The sequence below is a fragment of the Gouania willdenowi genome, unplaced genomic scaffold, assembly GCF_900634775.1.
Source record: "Gouania willdenowi unplaced genomic scaffold, fGouWil2.1 scaffold_309_arrow_ctg1, whole genome shotgun sequence".
NCBI lineage: Eukaryota > Metazoa > Chordata > Actinopteri > Blenniiformes > Gobiesocidae > Gouania > Gouania willdenowi.
In genome coordinates this window covers 532,104-547,356 of record NW_021145070.1, presented here as the reverse complement: position 1 = coordinate 547,356, position 15,253 = coordinate 532,104, and the positions used below count along the sequence as shown (strand labels likewise).

General features: G+C 38.6%; 1 protein-coding gene and 1 pseudogene across 1 annotated transcript; both read right to left on the bottom strand.

Annotated features, from left to right (window-relative positions):
• Positions 1–354: 354 nt before the first annotated feature.
• LOC114459379 (kelch-like protein 10) lies at positions 355–5,713 on the bottom strand. The gene is made up of 3 exons (XM_028441650.1): positions 4,234–5,713; positions 698–754; positions 355–601 (listed from the first exon to the last, which is right to left on the bottom strand). Exon 1 carries the CDS (start codon positions 5,665–5,667, stop codon positions 4,588–4,590), a length of 1,080 nt encoding a protein of 359 aa, XP_028297451.1. The 5' UTR covers positions 5,668–5,713; the 3' UTR covers positions 355–601; positions 698–754; positions 4,234–4,587.
• A 1,666-nt stretch (positions 5,714–7,379) lies between these two features.
• LOC114459393 (coiled-coil domain-containing protein 106-like) lies at positions 7,380–9,576 on the bottom strand (annotated as a pseudogene).
• Between the last annotated feature and the right edge of the window lie 5,677 nt (positions 9,577–15,253).

Genomic DNA, 15,253 nt, shown 5'->3' with positions numbered 1-15,253 from the left:
ATGCCAGATGCAAATACATTTGAGCCACTAACACTTACCTTGGCGAGCACTAACAGTAAATGTTACAAAGATTCTTGAGGACAATTTTGTTCCAAAGTATCACATCAGTATTGTTGAAGTTATAAGCAAGTAACATGGAGAATAAAAAGCCAACTAAAAGAATCATAGTGCTCACAACCAAATATAAAATTAAGAAGAAAACAATTCCGCATTAACAAGCATCAGTTACAGTGGAGAAAAGAAGGGAAAAAAAACCTCACTTTTTTAATAGAAGCTTTTATTGTCAACCATCTATTCTTTCACAAAATACCAGGTTTTGACTCTTGTCCACAATTTCTTCAAGAAATTGCTCCATGTCCTCCATGTTATAAAAAAGAAATTTGAATGGCTCCAAAATCAACTCTTTTTCGTCGTCGTCCATTTCCTCATCAGTAGAGTCATTTATAAGCTGGCCAAACTGCTGGAGAGCATATGCCAGCTCCTCCTCCTCATCCTGCAGGGCCGCTGGTACCTCCACCTGTGCTGCAAACAGGTGTTTATTTTCCACAACCCACTGTGCAGCTTTTCTGCCATCTGCCACAATCCTTTGCTGTAAAGTCATCTATGTTAACAAAGGGAATAAGCCTTTAATACAACAAAAATACACACTTCAATTCATCTTAGCACCCTACGGGGCTTAACAGAGTTCTAATTCTACCTCCTCAGTAACCGCTTCCTCAGCTTGATGTTGAAGAGAGTCTTGTTCTTGTTGTTCCTGTTCCAAATAATGTCTTGGTCAATGATTCAGATCCATGATCAATTTAAAATGTTCCTATTCTTTCCCATTTATTTCAGAGCAACTGAGCAATTTCTTGAACACAATATATTTCTCACAAAAACAGATGTATCTAATACAAACGCACACAGATGTAGATATTTACAGAGATGTACAAAATATATACATGTAAATGACAAACCTCAGAGCTGGCTTCCCCTCTTTTTCAGTATGAAAACTGGTTTCACCCGAAACCCTAGAGAACGACCATGAACAACCCTAACCCTGTTATTACAATCTACTGGTATCAAAATTAACACTAGCATGCCCAAGGTTTTCTTACTCCTGCTGCCCTGCCCAGAGGCCGCCAAATGACACTCATTTGCAACTCAGTGGGGCCACCTCTCTTATGTAAATGCAGCCATTCGATCGGAATGTACAGCTGGGCAGTGACAAACTTTGGGGGTTGGTGTAAATGATGGCCAGTGTTGAGAAACCAGTGTTTCTTCCATGTAGATGATGGTTGTTAATCCAAATAACATTATATGGAATTATTGGATAAGAATGGCCAAATTAATATGAGCCATGTGTGTTGTGATCAATTAATAAACCACAATAAATAAAATTAAAAAAAGAAAAACAGTAATAAAGCAACCAAGCTCCTGTTTCCTACTCCTGTATTTTCACTATTTACCTTTATTGTTTTTGTGCTTATAAATCAAATGTATTGTTGCTATTTATGGTAAAGCAAGATTTCCGAGTGTGAAAAGGACTGTTTGAGTTCTCACTTTAAAAAGGTAAATTCACGAGGTCCACCATTCACTAACCAGGTCCATGAATTATTTTATTAAGCTATTATTTTACAAATTTGAAGAAAGTGCACAAGATGCACAAAGAATCAATGCTTCAACAGGGAAAAACAATCTCAATCTCTGTTTACACCATCAGTTATGCTGACATTATCCCTCTTGACCTTTGACCCAATGCGGAAGTACTGAACCATTGTGAAAGTTTGAAAAGGCTTATCGTGTGTGCTTTGTGGAAGGGTGGGCGAAGGTGTGAACGATGATGATACCTGCGCCCACCCTTCCACAAAGCACAATTCACCTCAAGGTGAATAAATAGCCAACTCTGGGCAGATATTTCACTGACTCTGGCAACTGAGAAGCAAGGATGTCAAAAGTTTACAGCTCTCAGCAGGCTTTGGAGATGATCCTAAATGACGCCAACCCCTGTGACTCCGATGGAGAAGAAATATCCCTTCATCTGAGTTCTGACTCTGAAATTTCTTCCGGTAAGATTTTCTAAACATCCTTTTTTTTGTTTGCTGATTATGGCAGTTGTGTTTTTAATGTTTCATTAATCACATCTCAAAAATATGATCACCCTATAGATGAGGAGGATTCGCCACCTTCAGAAAAGAGAGGTCGCCTGGAGACACACGAGCGGCTGACAGAGACGGCAAAAGACGGCACAGTGTGGCGTGAAGAACAGGTCGGAAGGCCTCTCCATCACAGCCCAATTGAAGGTCACGTCACAGATGGAGAGCCAACTGCTTTGGCCAGAAGAAAGGTGACGAGTCGCTTACAGAGTTTCTTATGCTTCATAACTCTGGAAATGCTTCGGACCATTCAGGAGTGGACTGTCCAGCATGCACTCCAGACACAACATGAGAACTGGTTCATGGCCATACCTGAACTAATGGCGTTCATTGGCATCCTGCTTCTGCGGGGGATTGTCCGCCTTCCATCGCTGCATGACGCATGGTCAGCAAATCTGGGACCGCCCCTGATCAACAGGATTATGGCTCGAAACCGTTTCAAGGACATCATGCAGCATCTACGCTTCGACGACAAGGACACACGCGGTGAACGAGTTGCGACTGACTGGTTTGCTGCAATCTCTGACGTTTGGGGGTCTTTTGTTGCCAACTGCATCACTTTGTACAACCCAGGCAGGCACATCACCATAGATGAGCAACTTTTTCCAACTAAGACTCGCTGCTGTTTCTTGCAATACATTGCAACGAAGCCGGACAAGTTTGGTATCAAGTTCTGGGTGGCATGTGACCTTAAATCCAAGTATGTGTGCAAAATCATCCCATATCTTGGCAAAGACCCCAGTCGTCCACCTGGGGAGAGATTGTCTGAAAATGTGGTGATGAAGCTTATGGAACCGTTTATGGACAAAGGAAGAACTGTTACAACCGACAATTTTTTCACTTCATTGTCACTAGCACGTCAACTGCACAGCCGGAAGACCACCCTCCTTGGCACAGTCAATAAGATTCGCCGGGAGCTTCCAGATTCAGCTAAAAAGAATTTGGCCCGTGAGGAATTCAGCACACAAGTGTTTTCAACCTCTGGTGCCACACTGACTGTTTATGTGCCCAAACATAAGAAGACTGTCTGCCTCCTCAGTAGCGTGCACAGCGTGGTGGAGACTGAGGCTACTCGGAAAAAAAAGCCGAACACAGTCACCGACTACAACAGCATGAAATGCGGTGTGGACGTCATGGACCAGATGGTTCGAAAGTACACTGTGCGTTCAGGAACACGGCGTTGGCCAGTCGCTGTGTTTTACAACATGATTGACATTGCAGCGCTGAACGCACATGTGCTTTATCAGGCATGCACTGGGGTCAAGGAGAGAAGGGTGGACTTCTTGCTGGAGCTTGCAAATGAGCTTGCCCAGTCTCATATGGCAGCCAAGGAGGTGAATGAGCAAAACCTTCAGCAACAACCACCCACACCTGATGTGGGGAAAAGGGCATTGTGCCAGGTGAAGTGTTGCTGCAGGAAAAACCGTGCCACCAAGCGTTGTATGTATTGTGACAAGTTTGCATGTGGCAAATGCATAAAGGAGGTGTGGCAGTGCCAGAATTGTTCACAAAATCTCTATTAAATAAATTTCACCAAGAATGCAAACAAACTGTTGCCGTCTCACTATTATTACTTACTACTTTCTGTTGCAAAAGTTGAAATATAAGTTGCAACCTCTATGTAGCTGCTGTATGGGAAACACAAAGGAGATTACAAAAGGTCTTTGTGTCCTGGAACCTACCTAGCCACCACCCCACCCTAGCTGAGGGGGGAGTAGTGGCCTCAGTAACATAACAATGGTCACAAGCTGAGTTGTTCACACCCGCCAAATGACACCAGCTTGGACTTTATAGGTATAGGTGTCAAATGACACCACTCTGGTCATGCTAGTGTTAAGCCATGCAACTAAGTTCAATGGCATGACAGAATAGAAAGATTTAAAATTGTACCTATTAAAAGAAAAATAGCTCACGTTTGCTCGGCCTCATTTAAAAAAAAATGCTTTGTGCTAAAGTTGTGATTGTATTTTACATCAACAGATCATCTGAAGAAACTAATAGTAACAGTCTGCAGCTGGACCCTCTCGTCTGAACACTGTGAACGTTGAGGATTAATAATTTTATCGATAATTTAACATAAACAAAACTTTTTACTTACCATGTTCTGCGCAAGGCTGTTCCGAGAAACACGTGTACCACTATTGTTTCGTCTAACAATAGAAGAAGAAGAGTAGTAGTAGTAGTAGTAGTAGTAGTAGTAGTAGCTTCTTCTTCTTCTTTGGTTGTTGACGGCAGTTGGCACTCAAAATTTTGCATTACTGCCACCTTCAGGAGCCCATATATGGAGGGGTAGCTTCCGGGCCGGGGCATGGAGGACTGCAGCTGGACCCTTCTCAATGTCTTTAAACACTTTTATTGATGCACACAGCACTGGTCAGAGCAGGTTACACTCCCAGTTAGGATCATGGAAAATAACATTTGCTCCATCTCCGTATCTAGTTAAGACTTTTTTTTAGACCTGTGTCCTGGGTATGATGGGTTCACGAGGTGAACAGTACTCAGCCATGTTGGGAAGTCTAGAAATCACACAGCAACTCACCCAATCATACTCGCTGTGGTCCGTGCCAGAAAATACCACAGACCAAGTATTTGTAGTCTTGTCATAGCACTCAACAAATTTGTTTCCTCTCCTACACGAGACAACAAAGATCCGTCTGTTCATCACTGCAATGCCAAAGTAACTGTGTGTGTGGACCATTTCAGAGACATTGTACCAGGTGTTGGTCACTGGGTTATAAGCCTCAGCAGACCTCAGAGGTCTGAATCCACATCTGCCTCCAACTGCAAAAATATGGCCCATATATGCAACAACTCCAAGTCCACACCGAGGTGTTCCCATAGGAGTGATCAGTGTCCACTGGTTGGTGTCTGGGTTGTAATATTCAGCAGTTTTCAGTTCTCTATAACTCTGTCCTCCACATATGTAAATCTTGTTGTTCAGTGTAGTGCAGCTGGCTAAGCTCCTCCTTTCATTCATTGATGCAATGAACGTCCACTGGTTGATGTTGGGCTGGTAGCGTTCAGCAGTTCTTAGTGAGGTACGATTCCTGAAGCCTCCCACAGCGTAGATGCATCCCTTTAGCACAGTAACACTCAAAGAGTCCCGTGACTCCTGCATTGGTGACATCTCCTGCCAAGTGTGTGTGACTAGGTTAAACCTCCACACTCTGTTAAAGGGGTTGGTCCAACTTAAACCACCACCAACAATGTAGAAGCATCTACCAAGGAAGACAGTGCTGTAGAGGAATAAGTGAGTCATGGAATCTTCCAGACTGGGATGAGTGTGAACTGTGATCCAGCTGTTAGTTCTGTAGTCAAAGGCCTCTATAGTCTCAGAAAAGAATCTAAACATCAGTAAGACGGCGTTTGGCAAACGACGGCAAAACAAGGTGTTGATGATCCCAGACTCAGAGCAGAGTAACGAAGGTTTAGGCATGACTTTAAGGGTCTCATAGACCAAGACGTGGGACTCAGGGTTTGTTTTTACCACTTCATTGTTAAGCACATTGCGTCTGACGTAACTTTTGTCCATCAGCCCCAGTCGTACCTTTGGTAACAGAGTAGAAATGGCTCCCTGTCGTTCCTCAGGCATGTGGTTTATCCATCTTAAAACACTTTGATAAACTGTGCTCTCCTGGGTCACAGTAAGGTCATCCTGACCCAGGATATAAGCCAGCTCCTGCTCTGCAAGCTGCAAAAACTCTTCACAGAGTGAAACCTCCTCAAAATTCTCACAGATAAAGTAAAAGGCCTCATACTTCAGATGAAACAAAATGGGAATATAACAGCATTTTGTAATCTGCCACAGCCCGATGCAGTTTTCTGGGCAGAGATGATCCCTAAGGAATTCAAAGCATGTTTGTTCCAGACTCTTTACATTGAACTGATGCACTTCCATCATTAGATCAAAAATACAACTGTTGTCAGAGATAACGTAAATTCACTGAGTCCAAGGAGTTTGTAGGTTATTGTGTTTCTCTCAGAAGGTTTTCCCTCATTAAAGAGTACTCAATCTGCTGCTGAGTTCTTTGATGTGTGACCAGCTCCTGATGTCATCAGCAGTGTGTGTGATGATGTCACAGTAAAATTCACACTGACATTCCATCTGCTGGCGGATGGTGTTCTTTTTTTTGTCCAGTAGCCAAATAGGGGTGTGTTTCAGCTATGCATCCTCACTTGAACTTCAGGAAACTAATATTCTAGTTTATTATTAGTTTACACTGAGCCTACAGTTTGAAGCATGCAGTTGACAGTTGAGATCAGATGTCTGCTGTAATGTTTTTTCTTGTTTGAACTGGGTGTGTTAATTAAAATGATCATGTGTAGGGTTTCCTTTGGTCATTCATTTCAACACAATTTTGGGTAACACTTTATAATAACTATCTGTTATAAGTACTTATTAAATCATTAATAAGCTGTTAGTAATGAGTTGTAAATTGCTTGTTGAGTATTTGCTAACAGTTTGTTAAGGATTTATAACTGTGCCTTGTAGATAGTTAATAGATAACTTACAAGCTGTTAGTTAACAATTTATAAATTACATGTTAACTGTATGTTAATAATTTACAACTATACTTTATAAATTAGTAATAGATCATGAATTAGCCATTAGTTAACTACTTACTAATGACTTGTTAAGTGTCAGTTAAAACTTTATATACATTATTGGGACGTTATTCTAAAGTTGCAACTATTCCTCATTTACTAACAGCTAGTTAATGAGGAATAGTTGCAACTTTAGAATAACGTCCCAATAACATATATAAGCTAATTACTAATACTAAAATTATGTATTGCTCACACTTTACACCTCCATTATTAATAGTTTGTTAACCATTTGCTAATAACAATGAAACTTTGTACAACAGCAAATGGGTGGAACAAGTTCAAGGTACAGAAATCTGATGTGAAATTTAAAATAGCACATTTTTTAACCTCAGCCTTGTCACACCCATAGGCTTTTCTGCTGCTGTATTTTACCAAAGAAACACCACAGGTGAAATTGTTATTAATAACATTGTTGTGTTTAATGTTTTCAAACCACAAATTAAATACAACACAAACTAAGCCATTGCATGGCAGAACAGCAGTATACAACAGTATGGATTATCCAGACATAAAAACAAAACATGTATAACAAGATATGTCTTAGTACAACTTAGACCCTCAATACTTAGTGAACCAGGCCTTCACCCGAGCTACAAACAAACTGCTCTAGGGCACCATGCTACAGTGACATCAGACCTAAGCTTTCTTAGACAGAGGAATCAGTTTCCCCTTTTTCTTTTGATGTTCAACATCCCTTAAAAGATTTGGATCATTCATTAACACTTCCAGACATTTTTTTGCAAAGTCCTGCAGTCGTTGCTGTGGGGTATGAGCAAACAGCAACTCTTTGTATTTCTCCGAGGCCACAACAGCCAGCTCACATATAGGGGCATTGGTGGCGACGGTGTTTCGGTCAACACCAACTTTTCTATATGCCGCACTCAGCTTTCTTTCTTTCTTTCTTTCTTGTATGCCTTAAGGACTTTCTGGTATCTCTTGACGACCTCCTTAGGATGACGTGCTGAAAAAAATAGAAATGTAGTTAAGTATAATAAACACAACACAAGGAAACACACACGCAGATACATGTTGTTTGAAAAAAAATAATGATTACATGGACACTGAGCAATTGGACGGTCCAAGATAATATATCCACCAGGAAGTACATTTTGGAAAATTATACTTCCTCCTGTCTGTGAATAGTGTGTATATATATATATATATATATATATATATATATATATATATATATACATATACATGTATATATGTACACTCTATGTACATGCCTGACACACATGAGGGAAGAAGCCTAATTGCATCCCTCCTCTCTTTGCATTTACCTCTTTGTTTGCCATGCTGCTCCTTTTTCCTCCCTTTTTTCTTCCTCTTATCTTTTTTTTGTGACTCTGGTGGTGGTGCTTTTTTTTTCTCCTTGCGTCTTTTCTTTGATTTCTTGTCCGAATCAGAGGAATCAGTAGAGGAGGAGCTCGATGAAGAGGAGTTGGATGGGCTGGAGGATGAAGCGAAAGAAGATGCATCAGGAGACGAGGTGGCCGAGGAAGATGTGTCAATTGTCCCGCTGTCAGCTGCATCTACAACAAAATAGAAAATACAATACAAAACAAAATGCATTACTCAGAATGGTGATACAAGTCAACTCACATACATTATTATCAATAGCATTTGCCATTTATCAAATGTTAATTGGCGAATGGACTGTGCTTGTATAGCACCTTTCTCGTCATTGCAGCACCCAAAGCACTTTTACATTATATATTTCATTCATACAATAATGGCACAGCAGTGGGGGCAATTTGGACTTAAATGACTTGCCCAAGAACACATCGACATGTGTAATGGAGGAGCTGGGAATCCAACTACCAATTTTCCAACTCTACCTCCTGATCCACAGCCACCCCGATGTGTCTACTTTTGTCAATCAATGCTACAGATATTATCTTCCAGGTATAAATTGTACATGTGTATTGATTGAGTAATAACACACTCATGCAGATGAAGTTCTTGTCACTGTAAAATGTCGGCCATCCTTCCACTCAGTTGTATATATATTTTACAAAACACCCAAACATTATTGTCGAGTGAGCAAATGTGTTTTTCTCAGAAAACCTTAGGTCTACTTACTTTTGCCAAGTTGTTGGAGGAGGGAGTATCTCTCCTTGGTCAGGTCACTGGTTTTTTCTGTAGCAGTGTGCTTCTTCTTCTTAAGGAGATGGTTCTTCTTAACATTTAAAAATGCTGTTGGAGCAACAGTTGCCTCAGTATCTGAATGATATGATAGAGAATAAAAAAAACACTGATTATAAACCAGGTGAAGGTAAAATAAAATAAGCAACAGGCTCTACTCTCTAAATATTATTCATCCTCATTGTAAAAACATAGTTACCAATTATTCATGTTTTTTCTGTACTGTTATCTTGAACAACATCTATTATTTATTTATTGTTTTTTTTTTTCTTTTTATTGTATATTTTATTATTGCCTTATTTTTTCTCTTCTGTATTTAGATTTCTTGTTTGCTTGCTTTTTTTGTCTTTGGCAGCTGTAACATGTGAATTCACTCACGGTGGGATAAAATAAAGGATAATCTAAGAGTCAACATACAGTAATTGTATAACTTTAATTCATCACCAGAGAATGTAAATATATTAATGGTCACATAAATCTTCTATTTTTGGCAAGCACGTAAACATGTGCGCACGCACAAAAATTATTCACTCAGCAATGTATCAAACTAGTTGAATTATGTAGAACAATTATCAACCCGTATTATCCTAAGCAGACATTTTTAATGAAAAGATAACACACAATCTTGCTTACCGTCGTCATTGTCGTCCATGTGCACAGCGTGGTCCACAGGTGTAGTTTTCATTGTGCTATTACCCGCTGTTGACTTCTTTCTCTTTCTCCCAAAAGTACCTGGATTCATTTCGTTTTTTTGCGCATCGCCACTGCCGCTGGGAACACTGGTGTCTGATGTTTTATAAGACCGTGTGTTCATTTTGTGTATTCAGTGCTAACGTGGGCTGCGGTAACGATTAGCATCTGGCTATTCATCCAAAAACAAACTTGCTGAGTGATCGAAGGGTGGGCGTGTCTGTCTAGGTTGTCGAGGCCGGATGGCTCCTCCTCCAACACGTAAATCCAATTGTGATTGGTTTGTTTCACCCCCTTGTCGCCCATGGCCCATGATACAATTCAAACATGTAATCTGGCGGGAGTCAGTCACAGAAACTCGGGAAGGTTGTGTGAGGTGTGTGAAAAGGATAAGAAAATAGGTTGCAATCCTAATCAAACGTCATATAGTAATAATGCCTGGTTTAGCCACTGAGCTAAGAGAGCATGTTGAAAGCAGAACTAAGTCTAAAAGAAGACACAGGAAAATGATCAAATGGCTGCAGGAGAAAAAGCTTCTAAGAAGACGGATGCAATGCCAAAAATGCAAACACAAGATGAAATTAAAGGAATCCGTTTGTGTGGACTACTACGCATGGTAAGTTTTTTTTTTTTTATATATTGGATGAAATGACAACGTAGGTATTTTGGTCGAGAATTAAAATGAAAATAAAATCTATTTAATTGTAAAGAGTGCTCAATATATCATAATTCGTGTTTAAATATTTATTTCTAGAGGTGCACTGCACTACATGTCAAAACGTTGTGAGGTTATAGATCTGCTTTTTACTGTATTTTGCTATTTTTTTTTTTTTTTAAATGTTATTAAAATAATTTTAATACATTTTATGGGGGTTCCTGGCACAACATATTTTCAGATGGGATCCCCGGCCAAATACACATTAGTTTGGGGGTCCTTGACATGAAAATGTTATAAAATCACTGCTCTAGCTACTACCCTGGCCTGTGTCATTCTTATTTTTATTTGTATTTACCTTCTTCAGGGTTTGCAAACACAACAACCACAGAGGGAAGAAACTGAAAAGGTCGATTAGACACAAATCTTTATTCAGCAAGTCAAAGGTCTCCCTCTTCAACTGGATGCGCTTTGTGTACAGGTACGCTATGGGATCGCTATATGATTGTATTCTGTCTATGATGATATACTGTCTAACTATGTTGTCATAAACAATAACTGGTGACTATGTAGTAAATTGTGATTGTAATATTATGAAGCATCTCTAAACTCATGATGATAACATAGGTGCTTGGAGTTGTTTAACTTTTGTGATTTATTTGCTAAAAGGTGTAATTTTTGGCTTGAATTCCTAACGGTTTAATTATGGAAATGCGTTTATTTGCTGTTACTTATGGGATGCTGTGTGGCTCAGCATTAGGCCTGATTGAGTAACACGAGTATCTGACCCTGCCTCTTGAAGCTCGATGACTATTGGCTCTCTTAATCTAGTGGCTCTGGCAATTAACATTAGAAATAGGATTTTACAAATATTCTACAGTATTGTTAGTACCAAATGTATTGACCATAGACCGCAAAAAAACATTGTCACAGCAAATCCCACAAAAAATATTTCCAGTCATTATTGTTATTTTTGTCTTACACATTAGTGGACAATTTCATATCCTAGGTTTCAGTAGTTGCACATTTTATGTATCAAACCAAAACTATCAAAATAACTCTGGTATATTATACACTTTTTCTATCAGATTTGCACAAGTCCTGCGTCTACGTCAAGTGGACATGATCAGTGATGACATTTCTGGAAGCTCAGCAACCCTGTCCAAGATGGCCCAAAAGCTGCGAGATGTGTGTACTACTGCGATGGACAGATATCAACAAGCCAGAGGCCAGTACATTGGGGGACAGCAGCAGTTTGTCACCATTGATGAGAGCCACTTCAGGCACAAAAGAAAGGCAGGCACTTTTATTGAAATAGCAAAGCAAATTACCAATGAATGACAAATTATTCATTTTGTTTATAGAAAAGTAATTACACATATTTTATGTTTTTGACAGTACGGACGGGGACGAATGGCTGGTGGCTGGGTGTTTGGGATGCTCGGTGTGAACATGAGAGAGAGAAGACATGCAAAGCCTGTTCTTCGCTTAGTTGAGAGAAGAAGAAGGAGAGATCTGGTGCCACTTATAGCTCACCATGTTAAAGTGGGATCTACAATAATAAGTGATGAGTGGCGGGCTTATGGAAATGCTCTACCTCAGCTTGGTTACACCCATTTCACTGTCAATCACAGTGTGTCCTATGTTGATGCCCAAACAGGTGCACATACTCAACATATAGAGAGGGCCTGGAGAACAGTCAAGGAAAATGTGTGGAGACTCAGGGGGAATCGTACAGAGGAGTTACTGGTAGAACATCTCAAAGTTATTGAATGGCATGAGTGGCTTGCCCGTAAGCATCGCAAAGGGCCATTAGGACGGATAATCCATGACATTGCTGTGATGTTTGGACATTAAATGTCCCTTTAAAATTCTATTACCCCAGTGTTTAGCACAAAAAGTACTATATTGTTTATACTGTTGTATACTGCTGTTCTGCCATGCAATGGCTTAGTTTGTGTTGTATTTAATTTGTGGTTTGAAAACATTAAACACAACAATGTTATTAATAACAATTTCACCTGTGGTGTTTCTTTGGTAAAATACAGCAGCAGAAAAGCCTATGGGTGTGACAAGGCTGAGGTTAAAAAATGTGCTATTTTAAATTTCACATCAGATTTCTGTACCTTGAACTTGTTCCACCCATTTGCTGTTGTACAAAGTTTCATTGTTATTAGCAAATGGTTAACAAACTATTAATAACGGAGGTGTAAAGTGTGAGCAATACATAATTTTAGTATTAGTAATTAGCTTATATATGTTATTGGGACGTTATTCTAAAGTTGCAACTATTCCTCATTAACTAGCTGTTAGTAAATGAGGAATAGTTGCAACTTTAGAATAACGTCCCAATAATGTATTTAAAGTTTTAACTGACACTTAACAAGTCATTAGTAAGTAATTTACTAATGGCTAATTCATGATCTATTACTAATTTATAAAGTATAGTTGTAAATCATTAACATACAGTTAACATGTAATTTATAAATTGTTAACTAACAGCTTGTAAGTTATCTATTAACTATCTACAAGGCACAGTTATAAATCCTTAACAAACTGTTAGTAAATACTCAACAAGCAATTTACAACTCATTAACTAACAGTTTATTAATGATTTAATAAGTACTTATAATGGATAGTTATTATAAAGTGTTACCTTAATATTATTTCAGGACAAAACCAGGAACGAGACTCAGCTTGTGGAGTTAGTCCATGTCAGTCATTCACAAAACAACAAAAGGTACAAGGACTTGTCTCACAACATCAGTGCACCTGTAATGTTCTGACATTCCTGACATAGCCGAGTGAGGATTGTCAGTTGACAATTCACTGTTTTGTGCCAAACACAACAGGACAGTGAAGCTGTGGATGTTAAAGAAAGAAGATGATGAATCAGGAAGAAGAAATGTAAAAAAACACAAAAAGTAAGGAGGGTTTAGCAGTGCACTTTGACTGACAGTAGTGTTGAAATGGATTTGATACAAGCTGACTAATATCTGCCTGTTTTTACAGAGATAATAAACGAACCTCCACTGCCCTGAAGACAAACTTCTCTCTTCAAAATGAGCCTCCACCAAACATACATACATAATACTTTGCTCCAAATATTTTTTTCATGCATTTTTCCATGTAGAGTGGACCTTTAATCACTGTCAGTTGTATTTCAGAGTTATCCATTTTTCCATCTTTTTGTATTAATATTCGATGCATCCCTTTATGTATAAAATTTTAAAAATGTTTATATATATGTTATTCTGTGCTTTGGCTTTTCCACACTTGTGTTTTCTCTTGTCATTATTGCATTTGTCATTCATGTGTTCAGGATATGACTAGGTGGTTTGTTTCCATTAAAGGAGTTCCTGCTTGTTGCAGTTAATAAATGACCTTGTAATGACAAGTGGGACATATTGTTAGAAATGAGCTTAGAATCAAATGCTGCATCAGCGTTTAGCAAGTCTTAGTATGTGAAGCAATTATAGTTTAAGAATCAATAATTTTAGCAAAGCAGTTCATATTATCAGTTAAACATCTTGTAAGTGCAGTATCTATAAAGAGCCAGGAGGTGGAGGTAGAGTTTTTTATTTGATATTATATGTAATGCAGAATTGCTTGTCTTTTAATTCTCCTTTTGCCAAATGTCACAGTACTTTAAATAAAGCCAACTGTCGCATGACATGTCACAACATAGTGTTCATGGGAAATGTAGGATTAGCACAACCAGCAGTGTTGCCAGATATATAGTCTGTTTAAAAATCTAAACACACAAAAACCCTCAAATGTATTGACAGAAAAACAGCCCAATCTGGCAACAATGACTTGTCACATCGTTTCTTGCAGATTCAAACAGACGCAGTGGTATGTCGTTCTTCACTAATATAGGATTAATAATAATAGCAATACTAAGATAAAAGCATAAAATAATCATGATATTGATCCCTGAAGGGAAATTACATAATAATACAATGAGAATACCAGTAACTACAATATTAAAGGAGTGAACAAGGGTTCATTAGCATGTTAGCTCAGCTTCTGTAACATCTCACAGCTTCTCCATCAGCTGCTCTGCATTTCATTATGAGGTGCATTCACTTTCCCCAGGAGAGTGTGGGAAAATAGAGGCTCTATAGGAAACCCTAACATATGATCCCTGATATCCAGGTTAGAAGAGTGCTTAGATTGATCAGAAAGAGTTTAACTAGTTTGATCTAAAACACTTCTTTATCAAAGTCTCCTCTTTACAGTAGAATATATTCAACCATTAGCAGGAGGCAGAAAATCCCAGGTTGAGTGAAGGCAGCACAGGTGCAGGTGGTTAATTGTTCACCCTCTCCTCTCTGTGTGACCTGACTCACTTTGACTTTCACACGTCATTGAACTAAACCAGGGGTCTGCAACATGTGGCTCTGGGGCCTCATGTGGCTCTTTGACTCTTTTGCAGTAGTTCCCTACAGCTTTAAAACATATTGAATTTTTTTTTTTTTTTTGTTACAGAGGCAATTAATGATGAATGACAAATAAAATCAAGATCTCACAATTTATTAACCTAAAAGTAAATCCTGTTGTACAATAACTCGGCCACCTTCACCTCCTGCAACATCTACAGACCATCAACTTTCCTGCACCTGTGGCTAACCTTAGGTTTTAAATTCCTGGTAAGATAAAAAAAAAATGAAATAAAAAATAAAATAAAAGCTTCTATTCTAAAACAGTTTTTTTCTCCACTGTAGCTGATGCTTGTTTATGTGGAATTGTTGTTGTTTTTTCTTAATATTATATTTTCTTGGCTTTTTATAAAGTTGAATTGAAATGAAATTAAATAAAGACATTAAAAAAAAAAAAAGAATAGAAGCTTTTGTCATTGTACATATATACAATATTAAGGTGGTCTACTATAATGACATAAAACACAAATAAAATACTGGAAAAGGATAGACTTATAAATATCTAATACTAATAAAACTACTCAGCAAACTTTATACATTACCATACACACAATATAAAAATATAAAGTGACCAG

Excerpts from the sequence above, each read along its gene's own strand:
- LOC114459379 (XM_028441650.1), bottom strand. The coding sequence starts at position 5,667 with ATGGACAAAAGTTACGTCAGACGCAATGTGCTTAACAATGAAGTGGTA.